Here is a 15,784-nt window from a genome sequence, read left to right as displayed (position 1 = left end):
GTCACAACAGCAGTGACTGGTGGCAGATGACTGCTGCAGGTATGCGGCTTGTAGTAGTCTGTGGACACAAAGGGATGGAGGAGGACACAGGGAGAGAAGGGGACACAGAGGGACAAAAGGGAACAGACAAGAACACAGGGGAGCAGAAGAGGACACAGGAGGAGGACAGAGGAAGACACCGGGTGGACACAAGAGGTACTAGGTGGACATGAGGTACAAGCAGACATAATAATTGGGGATAGAAAATACACATGACTCCTTTGCACCATGGACACACCAGGTTTAGTATATTTTTTTCTTCTGATTTTTACTTCCACCAAGGTAAGTAAAATGAAAAAAATGTGAATAGTACTTACCAAGGCAACCAAGCTGACGATGCTGATATCAAAGCTGATTTTCTGCAAAGCAGACACCAGGGGCTTAGGATCCATTGTAGGAATAGTCAGTAGCCAGGCCGAGACATACATGATAGGAGCAGATACAAAGGTACTGATCACCATACCTGAAGTTACCTGGAGAAGGAAAGCACAGGCATCAACATTTTTGGAAACTTTTCAGAACATAATAACAAATGTAAAAGCATTCTTACCCATCAAGCACCAAGTAACAAAAGCAAAGTTAGGGTGGCCATACACCGTAGAATTTTTGCATCGATATCCGAGTGATTCAATCATTTGACTGAACAGCTAGAACTCAATGGTGCAAATGATTCTTGATCGACCGATTTTCAGCCAAAAGTGGTTGATCCAGTCAATCATGCAGGACGAATAATTCTGGTGGTCAATCAGGAGTGTGTTGCTAGCAACGAGTGATGCAGCAGGAGCTACGCTTACCTGTACACGGCACGGTTCCGGAGTCTTCTCTCCCCGCTTCCTCTCTCTTCACTCCTGAGTGCCCCGGACACATAGGTGACGTGTCCATAGAGTTTGTGTAAACTTCTATATAGCAGGACTCAAAAGAGTTGGCTCACACTACAAGCGCTTTTGGAAGCACTTGCTGATGTAATTCTTTGTGTGTGTTCTCACTTGAGCAATGCGATTTGTTTTTTTTTTTTTTAAATCACCCACAGAATTACATTAACAAGTGCTTTTCAAATCACTGCTGGTAGTGTGAACCAGCCTAAGGGTAAGTTGGACTGAACTAGGTCAGTCAATCCAGATATGCTTAAAGGGAACCTTAACTGAGAGGGATATGGAGGTTTCCTTTTAAACAATACCAGTTGCCCATCAGTCCTGCTGATCTCCTTGGCTGCAATAGTGGCTGAATCACATACTTGAAACAGGCATGCAGCTAATCCAATCTGACTTCAGTCAGAGCACCTATTCTGCATGCTTGTTGAGGGGCTGTGGAGTCGGAGTCGAGGAGTCTGAGCAATTTTGAGTACCTGGAGTCGGAGGTTTCATCAACTGAGGAGTCTGTCGGAAGATTTTTTTACCGACTCCACAGCCCTGGCTAAAACTCACTCTTGCTTTCATACAAGCACATGGCTCTTCTGATTCACAGTATGGTTGCTGGCTGGACTTTACAAGGAAGAGCTGTAACTAATGGCAGTGAATTATGTGAGGAACAAGACAGCATTTACTGTACAAGCCAAAAGTCCCTTCCATCAGGGAGACCGCTATGCACATGCAATGGAAGTGGTATTATTACCTACTACTTATTTCTGCAAAAAAAAAAAAAATTTACTCCCTTTTCACCCTTACCAGTACCACATTTTTATGTAAAAATATTGGATTGTTTTCTTACTTTGCAAGTGATGAATTTACTCTCAAAACAGAAGCGGATTACTACTGTACTGTTTTCAAATTGTGATGAAATGGGTATTAAAAACATCCATAACTGCTTTGATAAATCTACCACATGTTTCAATGTACTGGACAGGTTCTAATGTTTCCTGTTCATTATGAGATCAGACAAGACTGCTGAGAAGCAAAAAACACTGAAAATCCTCTTAGGCCCGGTTCACACTGGCGGTAAAAAAAACAGTCTGTTCGCGGACCTAATGGATGTGAATGGATCCAATGTTAACCTATGGATTCGTTTACATCCATCCATTCGAACGGATTAGTTCTGCCCCACCCGCTGAACATACCGCAAGTTTCCTCCTGCAGTCATTTTCATGGACCACTGAGCCCAGCGGAGCGGAAAACTGAAGCCATGCATTGGGGGTAACGAGAAAACAGAACATGTCACACTAGTGAAGAAATGGACCGTTGTAAGCAAAAACAATCCACTTTACTGATGGGGGGAGCGGGGGGGCTGAACGGAAGCAGCTAAACGGCGACGAAGGGAAAACTGATCCGATCGACAGGTGATCAGTTCAGTTTTCACGGATCCGTTTGCAACTAATTGCCAGTGTGAACCGAGCCTTAAAGGGCAGACAACCATGCAGTGCTACGAGCCCAAATACCTTAATCTTTATTAATACGTACAATCTCCACCTCCATGTTGAACTGGTTTGCAAAAATAGCCACACCAGGGGCTACTGGGAAGACGCCATAAAGAAATGCATAGTTAGATAAACTTGTGTGGTTAACCGCGGAGTTACTCCGGTCCAACAGTTCCACCATTTCCCTGCAGATGAGAGGCAGCACCAGCCTGAAAGAAGCAAGAGCACAATATAATAAACCATATCTGTGCATATGACCATAAAGTAAAACGAATGGCAAAAAAAATAAATAAAAAAATTTCAAGCTACAAGACATTTATGGAGATTTACAGACCTGCATGTCTTTCCACAATAGTTTGTACTGGGGAGTACTTTTGAAGAAAAGAACAAAACTGCCCTTGATTTGCAAAAAAGTGATCAACTATTTGAAAAACTCGTAGCTGTGGTGCAGTGTCCTTGTGTGCTCTGGCAGGGTTCTCCCCATGCTCTTTTAGCCGGGTGCTCCACCCAGCTAGTTTTTAATGAGCACCTGGCTGTCATCGGCTCACCTCCTCCTATGCTTTAAGCAGAGTTGCGGACAGAAGCACCAGCCCTGCATTTTCTCATATTGCCCCACCCGGCTACTTTTTCATGCCACCTGGCTACCATTTCATGCCAGCCAGAAAATTTCTGGGGAGAACACCGTCTGGGATTGTCCCAGCTTTTGCTGTAATTACTCTGGATGGCCTATTCCATCTAGGAAAACTTGATTGTTCTGCTATATATTTATACAAATTGTCCTTGGGAAAAAAGAAGAAAAAAAAAAAAAGTTACTGGAAGCCCAAAACAGACTGATGCTGTCGTGCTATTCATTCATCTTGTGGAACATACTGTATTTTTTGGACTATAAGACTCACTTTTTTTTCCCTCGTAAGTGGGTCAAAAAAAAAAAAAAAGTCACTGCGTCATAGTCCAAATGCGGGGAGTTCCTGACTTGTGACCACCTGCCAATACGAACATTCAACCCGCCGCAATGTCAGGGACTCCTTATACTGCACCCATGCAGAGGACACAAGGGGGCATAGAGGAGGACACAAGGAGGACAGAGGCGGACACAAAGGGGACAAAAGGACACAGGGAGACTCAAGAGGTACAGGGTGTACAAAGGGGGCATAAGCCACAAAATGCCTCTTCACCATGGATGCACCAGGTTTAGTATATAATTTTTGTCCTTTAAACCTAGGTGCGTCTAATAGCCCATACTCATGGGCTACAAATGTCGCCGCAACGCGCGGCGCGCGTGTGTGTTGCAGCGACAGGTCGCCCGTGAGTATGCGGCGTTGCATGGGCGCGCACCCCGAACTGTCGCTCGTCGCTGATGTCGCCGGGCGATTGAACTCAATCGCCTGGAGACAGTCGCCGCCGCAACTCCGCCGCAACTGTCGCTAGTCCACGTGAGTACGCGGACTAGCGACAGCAACAAGATAAGAAATACATTGGGCTTCCGGCGGGGGGAGGAGCAACAGCTTCCGCCGCATCAGTTGCCAGGTCCCTCCGCCGTGTGTATGCGGAGGGACCTGGCGACGAGCTGTCGCCGGCCTGTCGCGCACACGCTCCCGTGTGCTGGCGACAGGCCAAAAAGTTGCCCGTGAGTATGGGCCCTTATGGTCAGGAGCGTCTTATAGTCCGAAAAATACGGTACTTATCTGCACATCAAGCTATTTTGAGGAAAGTTAGAGGTTTTTAAAATAATAAATTGACTTTTTTTTCAGATAAAAAGGACAGCTTTGTTTTTTTTTCTCCTATTAAGTATCTTTCCAATGATCCCTTGTGTTCATCTTCTAATGCTTAGATCAGTTGAATTTGGTACACAGCCCATTGGCTAACCAAGCCAACTCCATAAACAGCAATTAAAACATGAAGCTATGGTGTGTTGTGTTATCTACATGGACACCGGTGATTGTCTATTCAATAGCTGGTTTTAGGCAACAGTGTAGCAAATTGTCCCAAAGTGGCTAAGTTCAGTGGATGTTTAGTTTGGGTACTCTGTTATTCATTGTCCGCCTACCATACAGTAGTGTCGGCAAACACTGTAGTATGTAGTGGTGGGGCTCAGCTAGACTATAGCCAAGCTACGGATACCGGCACTGGGGCTCCACTATGCTATAGCAAAGCTTTGGATAGAAAGCTGGACAGGCTTCTATGGGTTAGTGCTTGAGGATAGGATATGGCAGGGAAATGAAAGGGGTAAAAACCAGGGAGAGTAGATCAGCATTCTGTATTTAGAAAAGAACGTTTTTGAAAGGGGGTTAACCACCCTGGCGTTCTATTAAGATCGCCAGGGCGGCTGCGGGAGGGTTTTTTTTAAATTAAAAAAAAACTATTTCATGCAGCCAACTGAAAGTTGGCTGCATGAAAGCCCACTAGAGGGCGCTCCGGAGGCGTTCTTCTGATCGCCTCCGGCGGCCAAAAGTAACACGGAAGGCCGCAATGAGCGGCCTTCCATGTTTTGCTTACTTCGTCGCCATGGCGACGAGCAGAGTGACGTCATGGACGTCAGCCGACGTCCTGACGTCAGACGCCTCCGATCCAGCCCTTAGAGCTGTGCGCAGGGCTCAGGCGGCTGGGGGGACCCTCTTTCGCCGCTGCTCGCAGCGGATCGCCGCAGAGCGGCGGCGATTATGCAGCACACGCGGCTGGCAAAGTGCCGGCTGCGTGTGCTGCACTTTATTTCATCAAAATCGGACCAGCAGGGCCTGAGCGGCACCCTCTGGCGGTAATGGACGAGCTGAGCTCGTCCATACCGCTAAGGTGGTTAATGTTCAGTGTATAGATATGGGGTATGCTTTAGGACAGGGGTGGTGGGGATTATCAGTGTTAGGCAATAGGAAAGCCAATAGTAAAATATTTGTAAAACAACATTACCAATATTTTAACTTAAATCTGTATCCCACAGAGCCCAAGTTCTCATGCAACTATTCAATACGTCCTCTCTAATGCATTGCCATTTCCTAAGCTAGGCAGTGGGAAAGCCTTGCATGGATCACTAGAGCAGGTACAGCATCGGCTTATGCCACCTTCTACACACACACACGGACAGTGTGAACCTACACAAAGCCTCATACACACAATAGATCATCTCAGCTGAAAATTGAACATGTGTACCGGTGTCCTGAGATCTGCCAATGTCATTTATTCGATTTTGTAATAATCGTACTTGTTTTTAAGTGATAATCTGTGGCAAAGTTCAATGTTTCCCCTCTTTAACCCACCTGCCAGAAGTCGCTCTATCATGCGCCATGATCCCTCCTCCCCTTCACATAGCACAGTGAGACAGTGAGACTCCTGCACTGCGGCAAAGGATCAAGTCTCAATCCCTTTGGGCGACAAACTGTGCATGTGTACGTACCTCAAGTTATGCTTAGTGCTTTTATTCTAAGTTTTGTTTTGTTTACTGTAGAGCTTTCACTGTTGAAATACCTAGATGTGACCGGCATGCGTGTGATACAATTCATCTACACCTGCTTAGAGCTGAAATGTACACCTGGTGTGGATTAGTGAAGTGAAAGGCCAGCTATATACGGTGCCAATATTTTAGCAAGACACTTAAAACAGGGGAGGAGGCGCCCAATGCATAAAAGATAGGCTGATAAGTGGTTAACCTTATAAACAAAGAGGTAATCTTACCTGTTTTGAAGAATTTGGACCAGTTTATTGAAAAAAGGTCTTTTATTCGAGCACATAAAATTGACAACGCATTTCGCGGGTGCTTGCCCGCTTCCTCAGGTCAGTAAAAAAAAACAGGTGCCTTAACGGCTATGGCTCTGTCTGGACAGAGAGGCGCTCATGCTTGCTACACAGCCATAGTAGTTAAGGCATCTGTTTTTTCACTGACCTGAGAAAGCTGGCAAGCACCCGCGAAATGCATTGTCAATTTTATGTGCTCAAATAAAAGACCTTTTTCAATAAACTGGTCCAAATTCTTAAAGACAAGTAAGATTACCTCTTTGTTTATAAGGTTAACAGCTTTTTAGCCTATCCTTTATGCATTGGGCGCCTCCAACCCTGTTTTAAGTGTCTCGTCATACATCTTTTCGAGGCAATAGTTTTTTTAGTTGTCCTAAAGAACTTCCGGAGTGCGACCACCCAGTTCCTGTCACAGACCTGGAAAACCAAACGGGGATGGTTCATTTCTCGTCTGCTCTGACCGTGGTTTCAAGGATTTGCAACCCACCTTTTTGAGTATATACATCCTTAGCAATTTGCTTTTCTGAATCTTACAGGATTCTGCACCATTGGGCTCTTGGGCTCCTTTTGTCTTTTAGATGAACCTGGGGTTGTTACAATCACAGGAACCATCGACATAAGCTATAAGATTTTAGCAAGTTACTGAACATACATATAAGTGACCATTCTGTAGTGACAGAGCAGACATACTGTACATATCCAAGAGAATAGAGACAGAGTCTTGTGGACCTGATGGGAGAGGCACATCATTTCCTTCTAGTTCGTACTGCGAAAGTTTTTAAAATTGGCCCACTCTAAGTCACTTCCATTAGCAGGTTATAAGCACACCATAAGGCTTCTTGCACACCAAGACGTTGCATTAGGTGCCACGCTAAGGTCGCATAACGTGCACCTAACACAATGTATGGTGCTGCAAGAGCCGACGGTAGAGTGAGCCGCGTTAGGCGACTCGATTCCTATAATGTCTCCCAGAGTGGCGCTGATTGGCCAGCGGGACCACGTGATGCGGAGCGAGACACTCCGGATCACGTGGTCCCGCCGGCCAATCAGCGCCCGCCAGTGCAGTGAATATTAAGTAGCCATGTGCGCGGCTACTGTAGCTGGCTCTCCCCGCCTCCTCTCCGCCCCCCACTGCGCATGTGCAAACAGTCTAACGCGGCTATAGCCGCTCCAACGCCGTAGCATGCTGCACTTTGCGCAGAACGTGCAGCGTTACATGTAACGCAACGTGGGCTGTGTGAACAGCCCACTTGTGTTACATTGCTGTGCGTTGGGGAAGCGTTACAGGAGCACTAACGTGCGCCTGTAACGTCTTGTGTGTAAGCAGCCTAAATGTTCTTTTTGCCAGAGCTCTCATTCAGTGTTGGCAACCCCTTCAAGGGGTGGGTTATATTAGGTAGCATGTGAGCAGTTGGTTCTCGAGTATTATTAAATAGAAGCAGGATAGATCTGCAAGGGTAAAGCTTTGAGCAACCTTGACAATAACCAAACTGCGTTGGTTAAATGACCATGTCAAAAGTATCTTCAGAAGTGTAGGCCTTGAGGGGGTGTCCCATGTATGCAGCGAGTAGTACCTACCATAATTGGTCCAAAAAAGGCTAACAAGTGAACTAGCAAGAGGATCATGGGTACCCTAAGGTTCACTGATAAACATGTACAAGCTAAGCCTGGGCCATTTTGTTCAACCCACAGGAGAGCTATGTTATTCACGTTTATATATTTTTTTTTCTTCCCAAGGCAATTAGCACTTCATTTTCCCATATTTGACATATTACCCATTATGAGGGGTGTGAAAGCATTTTTGCTGCCTTGACTGGTATCTTCAGCAAACTCATGGGTGAAGAGCTTTCACCCCAGTTGCTTACCAACAAGTTTTACCCAATCTGGTTTAGATTGCAAGCAAATCTAGACAACATCAGTCTATACGGTAAAAGTGCATATTTTGTTATAGGATAAAATTACTATAGTCACATGACCAGTTCTAGTACAATATACAGTACAAAACACTGCACCTCTAGCACACAACATGGTTTAGTGTATTGTTGACATGGCAGAAAAAACCAACTTTTTATAGCAGTTTTAAAGGGAGAAACTGTGGGTAGGGAAGCAGTTATAAAAATAACTAACTGAAAAGCAGATTAACATAGAATGTGCTGAGTTGGTCACTGTAAATCTACAAACTAATAATCTTCATACCATTGCCAAGTCAGATCAGATGCTTTACAAGACCAATAAAGACATACTCACAGCTTTGCAGTGATGAGTAGCAGCAATGCAACAAATGATGATTTCTTGAGCTTGCTAGTCTGTCCGACCATCGTAAGACCGAGATAAAAGAGAGCTGATCCAGCAAAGGAGCTGGCCAAACCCTCCAGAAAATTCTCCATGTAAACAGGAATCTTCTGACCAAGTGCAAAGTTAAAGGCAAAGCCTATGAACACCATAAAAACAATGGGGTTCTGGAAGACACGGAAAAGTGCAAGTCCCACAATCTTGATCTTGCTTTGTGAGGCGCTGGGATTTTCTCTCCATTTCTGGATCTCGCAGAAAACAAAACCCAATGGATTCAGCATCATGAGAGACACAGGGGCCACCAGATAGATATATTGGAGGTACTGAGGATACGTTGTTTGGTACAAGGCATCAACTAAAATAAAATGAAACAAGTGCATTAGTTACACGCCAACAGTAATTTCCGATAAATCCTGACAGTCATTAAAAGTATATATCAGCGCAAAACAAAAAATTCCCTCAGGAGGAAGTCTGAAATACTACTGCTATGCCGATGACACCCAGGGCCGGATTTATGGCAAGCCCACCTGGGCCGTGGCCTAGGGCGCCATATAATTGACCCTGGTTTAGGGCGGCTGGGGAGCATTTTATTACTTTATTTAAAAGCAAACATACTTTCAAAGCGCCCGCCACCCGCCCTATCATTCATTCTGGCCGTCGGATCCACTATCCTCCACCATTACACATGCAGCCAGCACTGTAACATGACATGAGGCAGCCAGACCCAGTCCGTCCGCAGCCGCCCTCTGCAAACTCTGATGCAGGGCGGCTGGCCGCGGACGGAGCAGGTCTGACTGCCTCATGTCATGCTGGCTGCTTGTGTAATGGTGGAGGTGAGAGTAACCGGTGAGCTGAATGAATGAATCATAGGGCGGGCAGCGGGTGCTTTGAAAGTACGTTTGAACAGTGCAGGAAGGCTGGATGGCCGGGGCTGCAGTCTGCAGACACACATGGAGGAAGATCCCGGTGGGCAGAAGCAGCACACATACAGCTGCAGGCAACTTAAGTGAGCCTGCAGTTCAGCCTGGCCTGCCTGGGAGAAGAACGTCGACTTCCTGCAGAAATGAAGAGACGCAGGGCAGCTGTTTGTTACTCTCCCCTCCTGTACAGTCAGACACATCAAAGCACGGGGGAAGGTGAGACTGCTCAGCTGAATGGAATTCAGCTCACATGGGAGAAGCAGGATTCTTGTGCAGCCTTCACTGGCTGCAGGAAACTGGAAGATCCCAATGCTTCTGTGTCCCTGATGCGGTTTCTGGCCTGCATGCATGTGAGTACCTGTCCTACTCCTGAGTCCTGACACCTTTTTCCCCACCCGACAGCGTTAGGTGGCCTATTTGACCCCTTGCTCTCTATTGAGGTACCACTTCTCCCAGCAAGTCCACCCCATTTATATAGGTGCTAAAGCTATCAGCCTGTCCCTCCTCCTCAGAGCTCCCAGCAAGCACCCCAACCCCCCCTCCTTTGTAGAGGCACTACAGTTGCCAGCATGCTCCTCTCCTCCATGGAGGCACCAGAGATCCCAGCATTCTCCACCCCCCCTTCCATAGAGGCACCACAGATCCCAGCATGCACCTCCTCCATATACAGTAGTACTGTATTGTGATTTCCCTCAGGGCCCCAGTGCTATCTGGTGACCCTCCCTCTTGTCTCTCCCAAAGTGAAATATGGTCCCTTGGAGCTTCTGTGTATTTGCACCAAAGCACAGACACCCGGCCAGCATGCTCCTCTGCATGTTTTTCCGTCTTGAGTATGCACATGTCCACTGGAGTATGTACATGCCATTAGGTTACAGAGATGAGGTGCCCACAAGGATGAAGCACACAGAAGAGCAAGCGGGCCGGACAGGTGAGTGTGATCCACTGAAAATGTTCTGCAAGGGCTTCGGGGGCCCAGCAGCCGTCTTCGAGGCCCTAGGGGACAATCAAATACTATATGGGAGCTGTAGTGCCTCTATAGAAGAGTAGGTGCATGCTGGGAGCTGTGGTGCCTTTATGGAGGGAAGGAGCATGCTTGGAGCTGTGGTACTTCTATAAAGCGGGTGTAGGGCTTGCTGGCAGCTGTGGTGCCACTATAGAGGGGGAAGAGGTAGTCCAGGGGCTTCCTGTATCTTCCTATACCTCAACCTTTCCAGTGGTGAGTAGGTTTCTTCAGCATGCAACTGCAACTGTGGGCGAGTGTATCTGTACTGGGCATGGCTGCACAAGTAAGGTCCGCACATGCCCAGTAATGTGCACAAAAAGTAAAGTAAAAAAAAGCCTTGCACAAGTGCCTTAGTTCTATTGGGCATGCACAGACCTTACTTGTGCATGATCTGTATGGACACGCTCGCCCATGCCTGCAGAATTAAGAAACCTATTCAAGCAGAGAGTGACCCAGTGCTGGAACAGTGGGGTGTATGACGTCTCCTTTAGTAGTTTCAGGAACTGTGGTTTCAGGTACTGTTCTTTTTTATGCTTGGGGGGGGGGGGGGCTGGTGACAGACGGCCTAGAGCGGTAGAAAGTACAAATCCGGCCCTGATGACACCCCACTTTACAGTATATGCCATTCAAACCAGACAAGACAGACGCCATCCCAAAAATAAACATATGCTTAGCTTAGCTTCAGGAGTGGATGAACAAAAACTGGCTTATACTAAATGCTGACAAAACTGAGGTTCTTGTCATCAGAGGCCAGCGCCTAACAGCAATGCAGCTCCAGACACAGTCAACTGCACAGAGGTTAGGGAACACAGACCATACTAGCTCCAACACTGTCCGCAGCTTTGGTTTACTGACTGATGGGGTATTAACCCCCCGGTGGTAATACCAGAGCTGAACTCAGGCCGAAAGCGGAAAGCCTGTAGTGAAGAAAAGAGAAGGCACGCCAACTCTGCTTGCTAGGGTTTATTGCGAACACATTAGCAATACAGGCATATCAGATAAGGATTAGGTGTGGATTACGGCCTAACAGCCGTTTTGCGGCTCCTGCCGCTTTCTCAAAGGCAACAGAGTTATCAACAGTTAGGCATTAAAGTAGTCAATATATATACACATACAATATAACCAAGCTCAGCTTGGGCTAGCCAAAACCACTGCGCGCTTTGTTTTCCTGGGTCCCCTGCGTGATCAGCACTGGTCAAGGGGACCCAGGCGGCCCAAAAAAAAAATGCCAACTATAAAACACTTTTCTAGCAGAAAATGGCCTCTGAGAGCAGGAAAGAGGTAAAAAGGGAAATTCTTATCAGTGAGGGTCACACTGTAGTCACTTCCTGTCTGAGTCAGGACTGAGTCAGCCACTTACATACCTGATATTTAACTCTTTCAGGCAGAGAAAGAAAAAAAAGGAACATAGCATAGTTATTTGTGTGCTAGGCACTGTACATACACATGTCTATCTCATGTCACATGCCAGTCGGGTATCCTTTAAAAGAACAAATCCATCCCTAAACTGCTGCAGATTAAGAAGTGCTCAATAGCAATACAGATAATGCAGGCTAGACATGATCTGTGAAGGGCCCCTCCCCCCTCACTCAGAGCCTGCTGACAGCAGATGTGTTGATTACCTCAGCAACAATATTTCCCTCAGGCTAGGTTCACAGTGGGACGTTGCGTTTAGGGGACGTTATAGGGCACATAACGTGCCCCTAACGCAACGCCTGGTGGTCTCTGATGTGGACGTCAGAGTGAGCCGCGTTGTGCAGCTCACTCTGGCGTCCGTGATGCCGTGATGTGTACTCTTGGACGCATGCAGCATCACGTGGTCCCGACCGGCCAATCGCCGCACAGAGCGGCCGCTCCAGGAAGTAAACACTGCACGTCACTGAGTGCAGTGAATATTAATTAGCCATGTGCCCGGCCGCTCTCCCCTCCTACCCAACATGACTGAGCATGTGCAAACAATCTAACTCGGCTTAGCCACGTAGAACGCACAGCATGCAGCACTTTGCTGCGTTACAATGTAACGCAACGTGGGCACTGTGAACAGCCCATTGATTTTTCATTACTGTGCGGTGGGGCTGCGTTACAGGCTGCACTAACGTGCGCCTGTAACGTCCCACTGTGAACCTAGTCTCACACTCTGCACTGCCTGAGAGACCTTCCTAATTCCTATTTTTAACAGTTTAAGAAGGAATCTGCACTATTTAGTGATTTCTTAGGATGTCAGACAGTTCTGCATGGATTTCTAAAAACCTACTAATATTTTGTCTCAGACACTTTTGATAAAATGTCCCCCTCTGTCTGCAGCCTGCACCGACCTCTGCCTGGATTTTGACTACTCTCTGCCTGCCTTATTTGTACAGTTTTACAATTTAAGTGTATTTATAAATGTAATTCAACAATTTTGTATTCCAGTCTTATTTATATGCAGAATGTCTACCAGGCTTTTATTCTGGCATATTTTGGTGAGTTATGACTTAAGAATTGGAGGCCTAAAATTATTGGAAAAAAAAACAAAAACGGGTGTCTAAATTTGCAGTTGCTCCAAATATTGGAGCAGTAGCTCCATAATGGAATGTGGAAATATAGTCAGAAGGGCTTCTGTATTGGTCATTAAAGCTATCCATTATATGAATGACTAGAAAAGCGCAAAAAGCAGGAAGCTTCCTGACTCTAGGGGCCTTTCTCCTGATACTAACCAACAGGTTTAAAATGAATATATATAAATAAATATATAGAAATATATCTCCAGGATATAAATCTGGAACAATAAAAACATTTTGTCATGTAGTTAGCATTTGGCGTAACCTTTGATTTCACACATTATTTAAGAGACACTGAAGCAGGAAAAAAAAAAAATGATGATTTGTATGTGTAGTACAGCTAAAACATTAGGAGCAGAGACATAAGTCTAATATTGTTTCCAGTACAGGGAGAGTTAGGAAACGCCAGTTATCTGTGCAAAAGAGCCATTGAGCTCCTCGACTTTCAAAGTCGCAGAGAGCTCTGTCTTCTGAAGCTTGGTATCTCAACTGTCAGGCCTGAAACACACCAGAGGAGTTTTTCTGAGCGTTTTGAGTTTTTAAATCTGCTGCTAATGTTATCCTATGTGTGTGCACACTGGAGCAATGAGGTTTTGTAAAAAAAACCATAGCATTACATTGGGAAGAGCTTTTAGAGGTTTCAAAACCTCTTCCCAATGTAATGCTATGGGGTTTTTTACAAAACCTCATTGCTCCAGTGTGCACAGACACATAGGATAACATTAGCAGCAGATTTAAAAACTCAAAACGCTCTGAAAAACTCCTCTGGTGTGTTTCAGGCCTTAGTCACTGTATTTTCTTTTTCTCTCCAGAGGACAGTTCAAAAGTTCACTGGCCTGCTCTGTTAAATCATTTAGAATGCTGAGTAGCGTGTAAACTGCAAATATTATAGAATGATGCAATGTTATATATTAAAAAAAAAAAAAAAAAATTATAATATATATATATATATATATATATATATATATATATATATATATATATATATATATATATATATATATATATATATATATATATATATATATATATATATATATATATATATATATATATATATATATATATACGGTATAGAACTGAAAAAAATGAGAATATTTTCTTTGCTACTAATGTTCTAGTAATTATCCGTACTACACAACCAATTCATCATAATTTTTTTTTTGCTTCAGTGTCTCTTTCAATGCTACTTTATATTGCCCAGGTTCACTTAAAGGGGCACTATGGCAAAAAAATTAAAAATTTTAAATATGGTCAAACATATACAAGTATGAAGTACATTTTTTTTCCAGAGTAAAATGAGCCATAAATTACTTTTCTCCTATGTTGTTGTCACAATAGGTAGTGGAAATCTGACAGAAGCGACAGGTTTTGGACTAGTCCATCTCTTCATGGGGGATTCTCAGGGATTTATTTATTTTCAAAAGCATTTAGTGAATGGCAGCTGCTCTGTCCAACTGCCAAAAAACTGTAGCGAGCAGGGAAGCTGGCCAGCATCATTGTTTAAACCCTTTTTAGGGTTATCTTTATAAAGAATAAAAGCCTAGCTGAAAATCCCCTATGAAGAGATGGACTAGTCCAAAACCTGTCACTTCTGTCAGATTTCTACTACCTACTGTAAGTGACAGCAATATAGGAGAAAAGTAATTTATGGCTCATTTTACTCTGGAAAAAACAAACATACTTATTTGTCTATGTTAGCACATATTTTAACTTTTAAAATGTTTCGCCATAGTGCCCCTTTAAATCAGAAAAAAAAAAAACTCAAAACGTGGAAATGCGCTTTGACGATGTGCAAGTGCGACATTTGTAGACATGGCCCAAACCTCCGATTTTCGGGTCGCATGAACTTCCGCGAACCGCAATAGACTTCAATGGGGAGGCGAACTTGGAAAACTAGAAAAAATTATGCTGGCCACAAAAGTGATGGAAAAGATTGTTTCAAGGGGTCTAACACCTGGAGGGGGGCATGGCGGAGTGGGATACACGTCAAAAGTCCCGGGGGAAAATCTGGTTAGGACGCAAGCAGCGTTTTAAGGGCAGAAATCACATTGAATGCTAAATTGCAGGCCTAAAGTGCTTTAAAACATCTTGCATGTGTATACATCAATCAGGGAGTGTAATTAGAGTACTGCTTCACACTGACACACCAAACTCACTGTGTAACGCAAACAGCTGTTTGCGTTGTGACAACCAGCTGGACTGGTGCGCACCATGGCCAGAGTGCTCTTCCTCACTCAGTGATGTCAGGTAATGTCTGACTGCCTTATCAACTTTCGATGGTTCTTTCTCTACCATTGTTAAAGCTTACGGTACATCTAGTTTTGTAAATACTTGTTCTGCTTGCTGTTCAGTACCTGCATCAAGAATCAGTTATGGAGGGCAAGTCTGCCATTGCGAGTGACCACGGATAATGGCCGGGGAAACCTGGTTCGATTCCGGTCCGGAGTGGGAGCCTAAGTAAACGGCTACCATCACCGCACATCCAAGGAAGGCAGCAGGCATGGCATGCACGTCCCAAGGTAGTGACCAAAAATAACAATACAGGAGGACTTTCGAGGCCCTGCTGTATATGTGAAATTAATCAACTTTAAATCCTTTAACGAGAATCTGTTATGGAGGGAAAGTCTGATGGTGCCTTCACTGAGACTCACCAGGTTGGTCACCTCAAGGAGGCGAGAACCTTATGGAGGGCAAGTGTGCCATTGTGAGTGACCACGGGTAATGGCCGGGGAATCAGGGTTCGATTCCGGTACGGAGTGGAAGCATAAGAAACGGTTACCACCCCTACACATCCAAGGAAGGCAGCAGGCATAGCATGCACGTCCCGAGGTAGTGACCACAAATAATACAGGAGGACTTTCGAGACCCTGCTATATATGTGAAATGAATCAACAGGTAGGTAGGTATATGC

The 15,784-nt window shown here is 45.1% G+C and overlaps 1 protein-coding gene across 3 annotated transcripts in view; it reads right to left on the bottom strand.

Annotated features, from left to right (window-relative positions):
- GPR155 (G protein-coupled receptor 155) overlaps window positions 1–15,784 on the bottom strand; it is a 104,182-nt gene that overhangs the window by 47,589 nt on the left and 40,809 nt on the right. For all 3 annotated transcript variants that reach the window (XM_068245469.1, XM_068245468.1, XM_068245470.1), the window contains exons 3-5: window positions 8,363–8,762; window positions 2,433–2,598; window positions 357–512 (exon numbers count right to left, since the gene is read on the bottom strand). In XM_068245469.1, the coding sequence (XP_068101570.1) occupies window positions 357–512; window positions 2,433–2,598; window positions 8,363–8,762 (722 nt within the window). The remainder of the gene's footprint in view (window positions 1–356; window positions 513–2,432; window positions 2,599–8,362; window positions 8,763–15,784) is intronic.

This window comes from Hyperolius riggenbachi, chromosome 7, assembly GCF_040937935.1.
Source record: "Hyperolius riggenbachi isolate aHypRig1 chromosome 7, aHypRig1.pri, whole genome shotgun sequence".
NCBI lineage: Eukaryota > Metazoa > Chordata > Amphibia > Anura > Hyperoliidae > Hyperolius > Hyperolius riggenbachi.
This window is presented reverse-complemented; position numbering and strand designations above follow the sequence as displayed.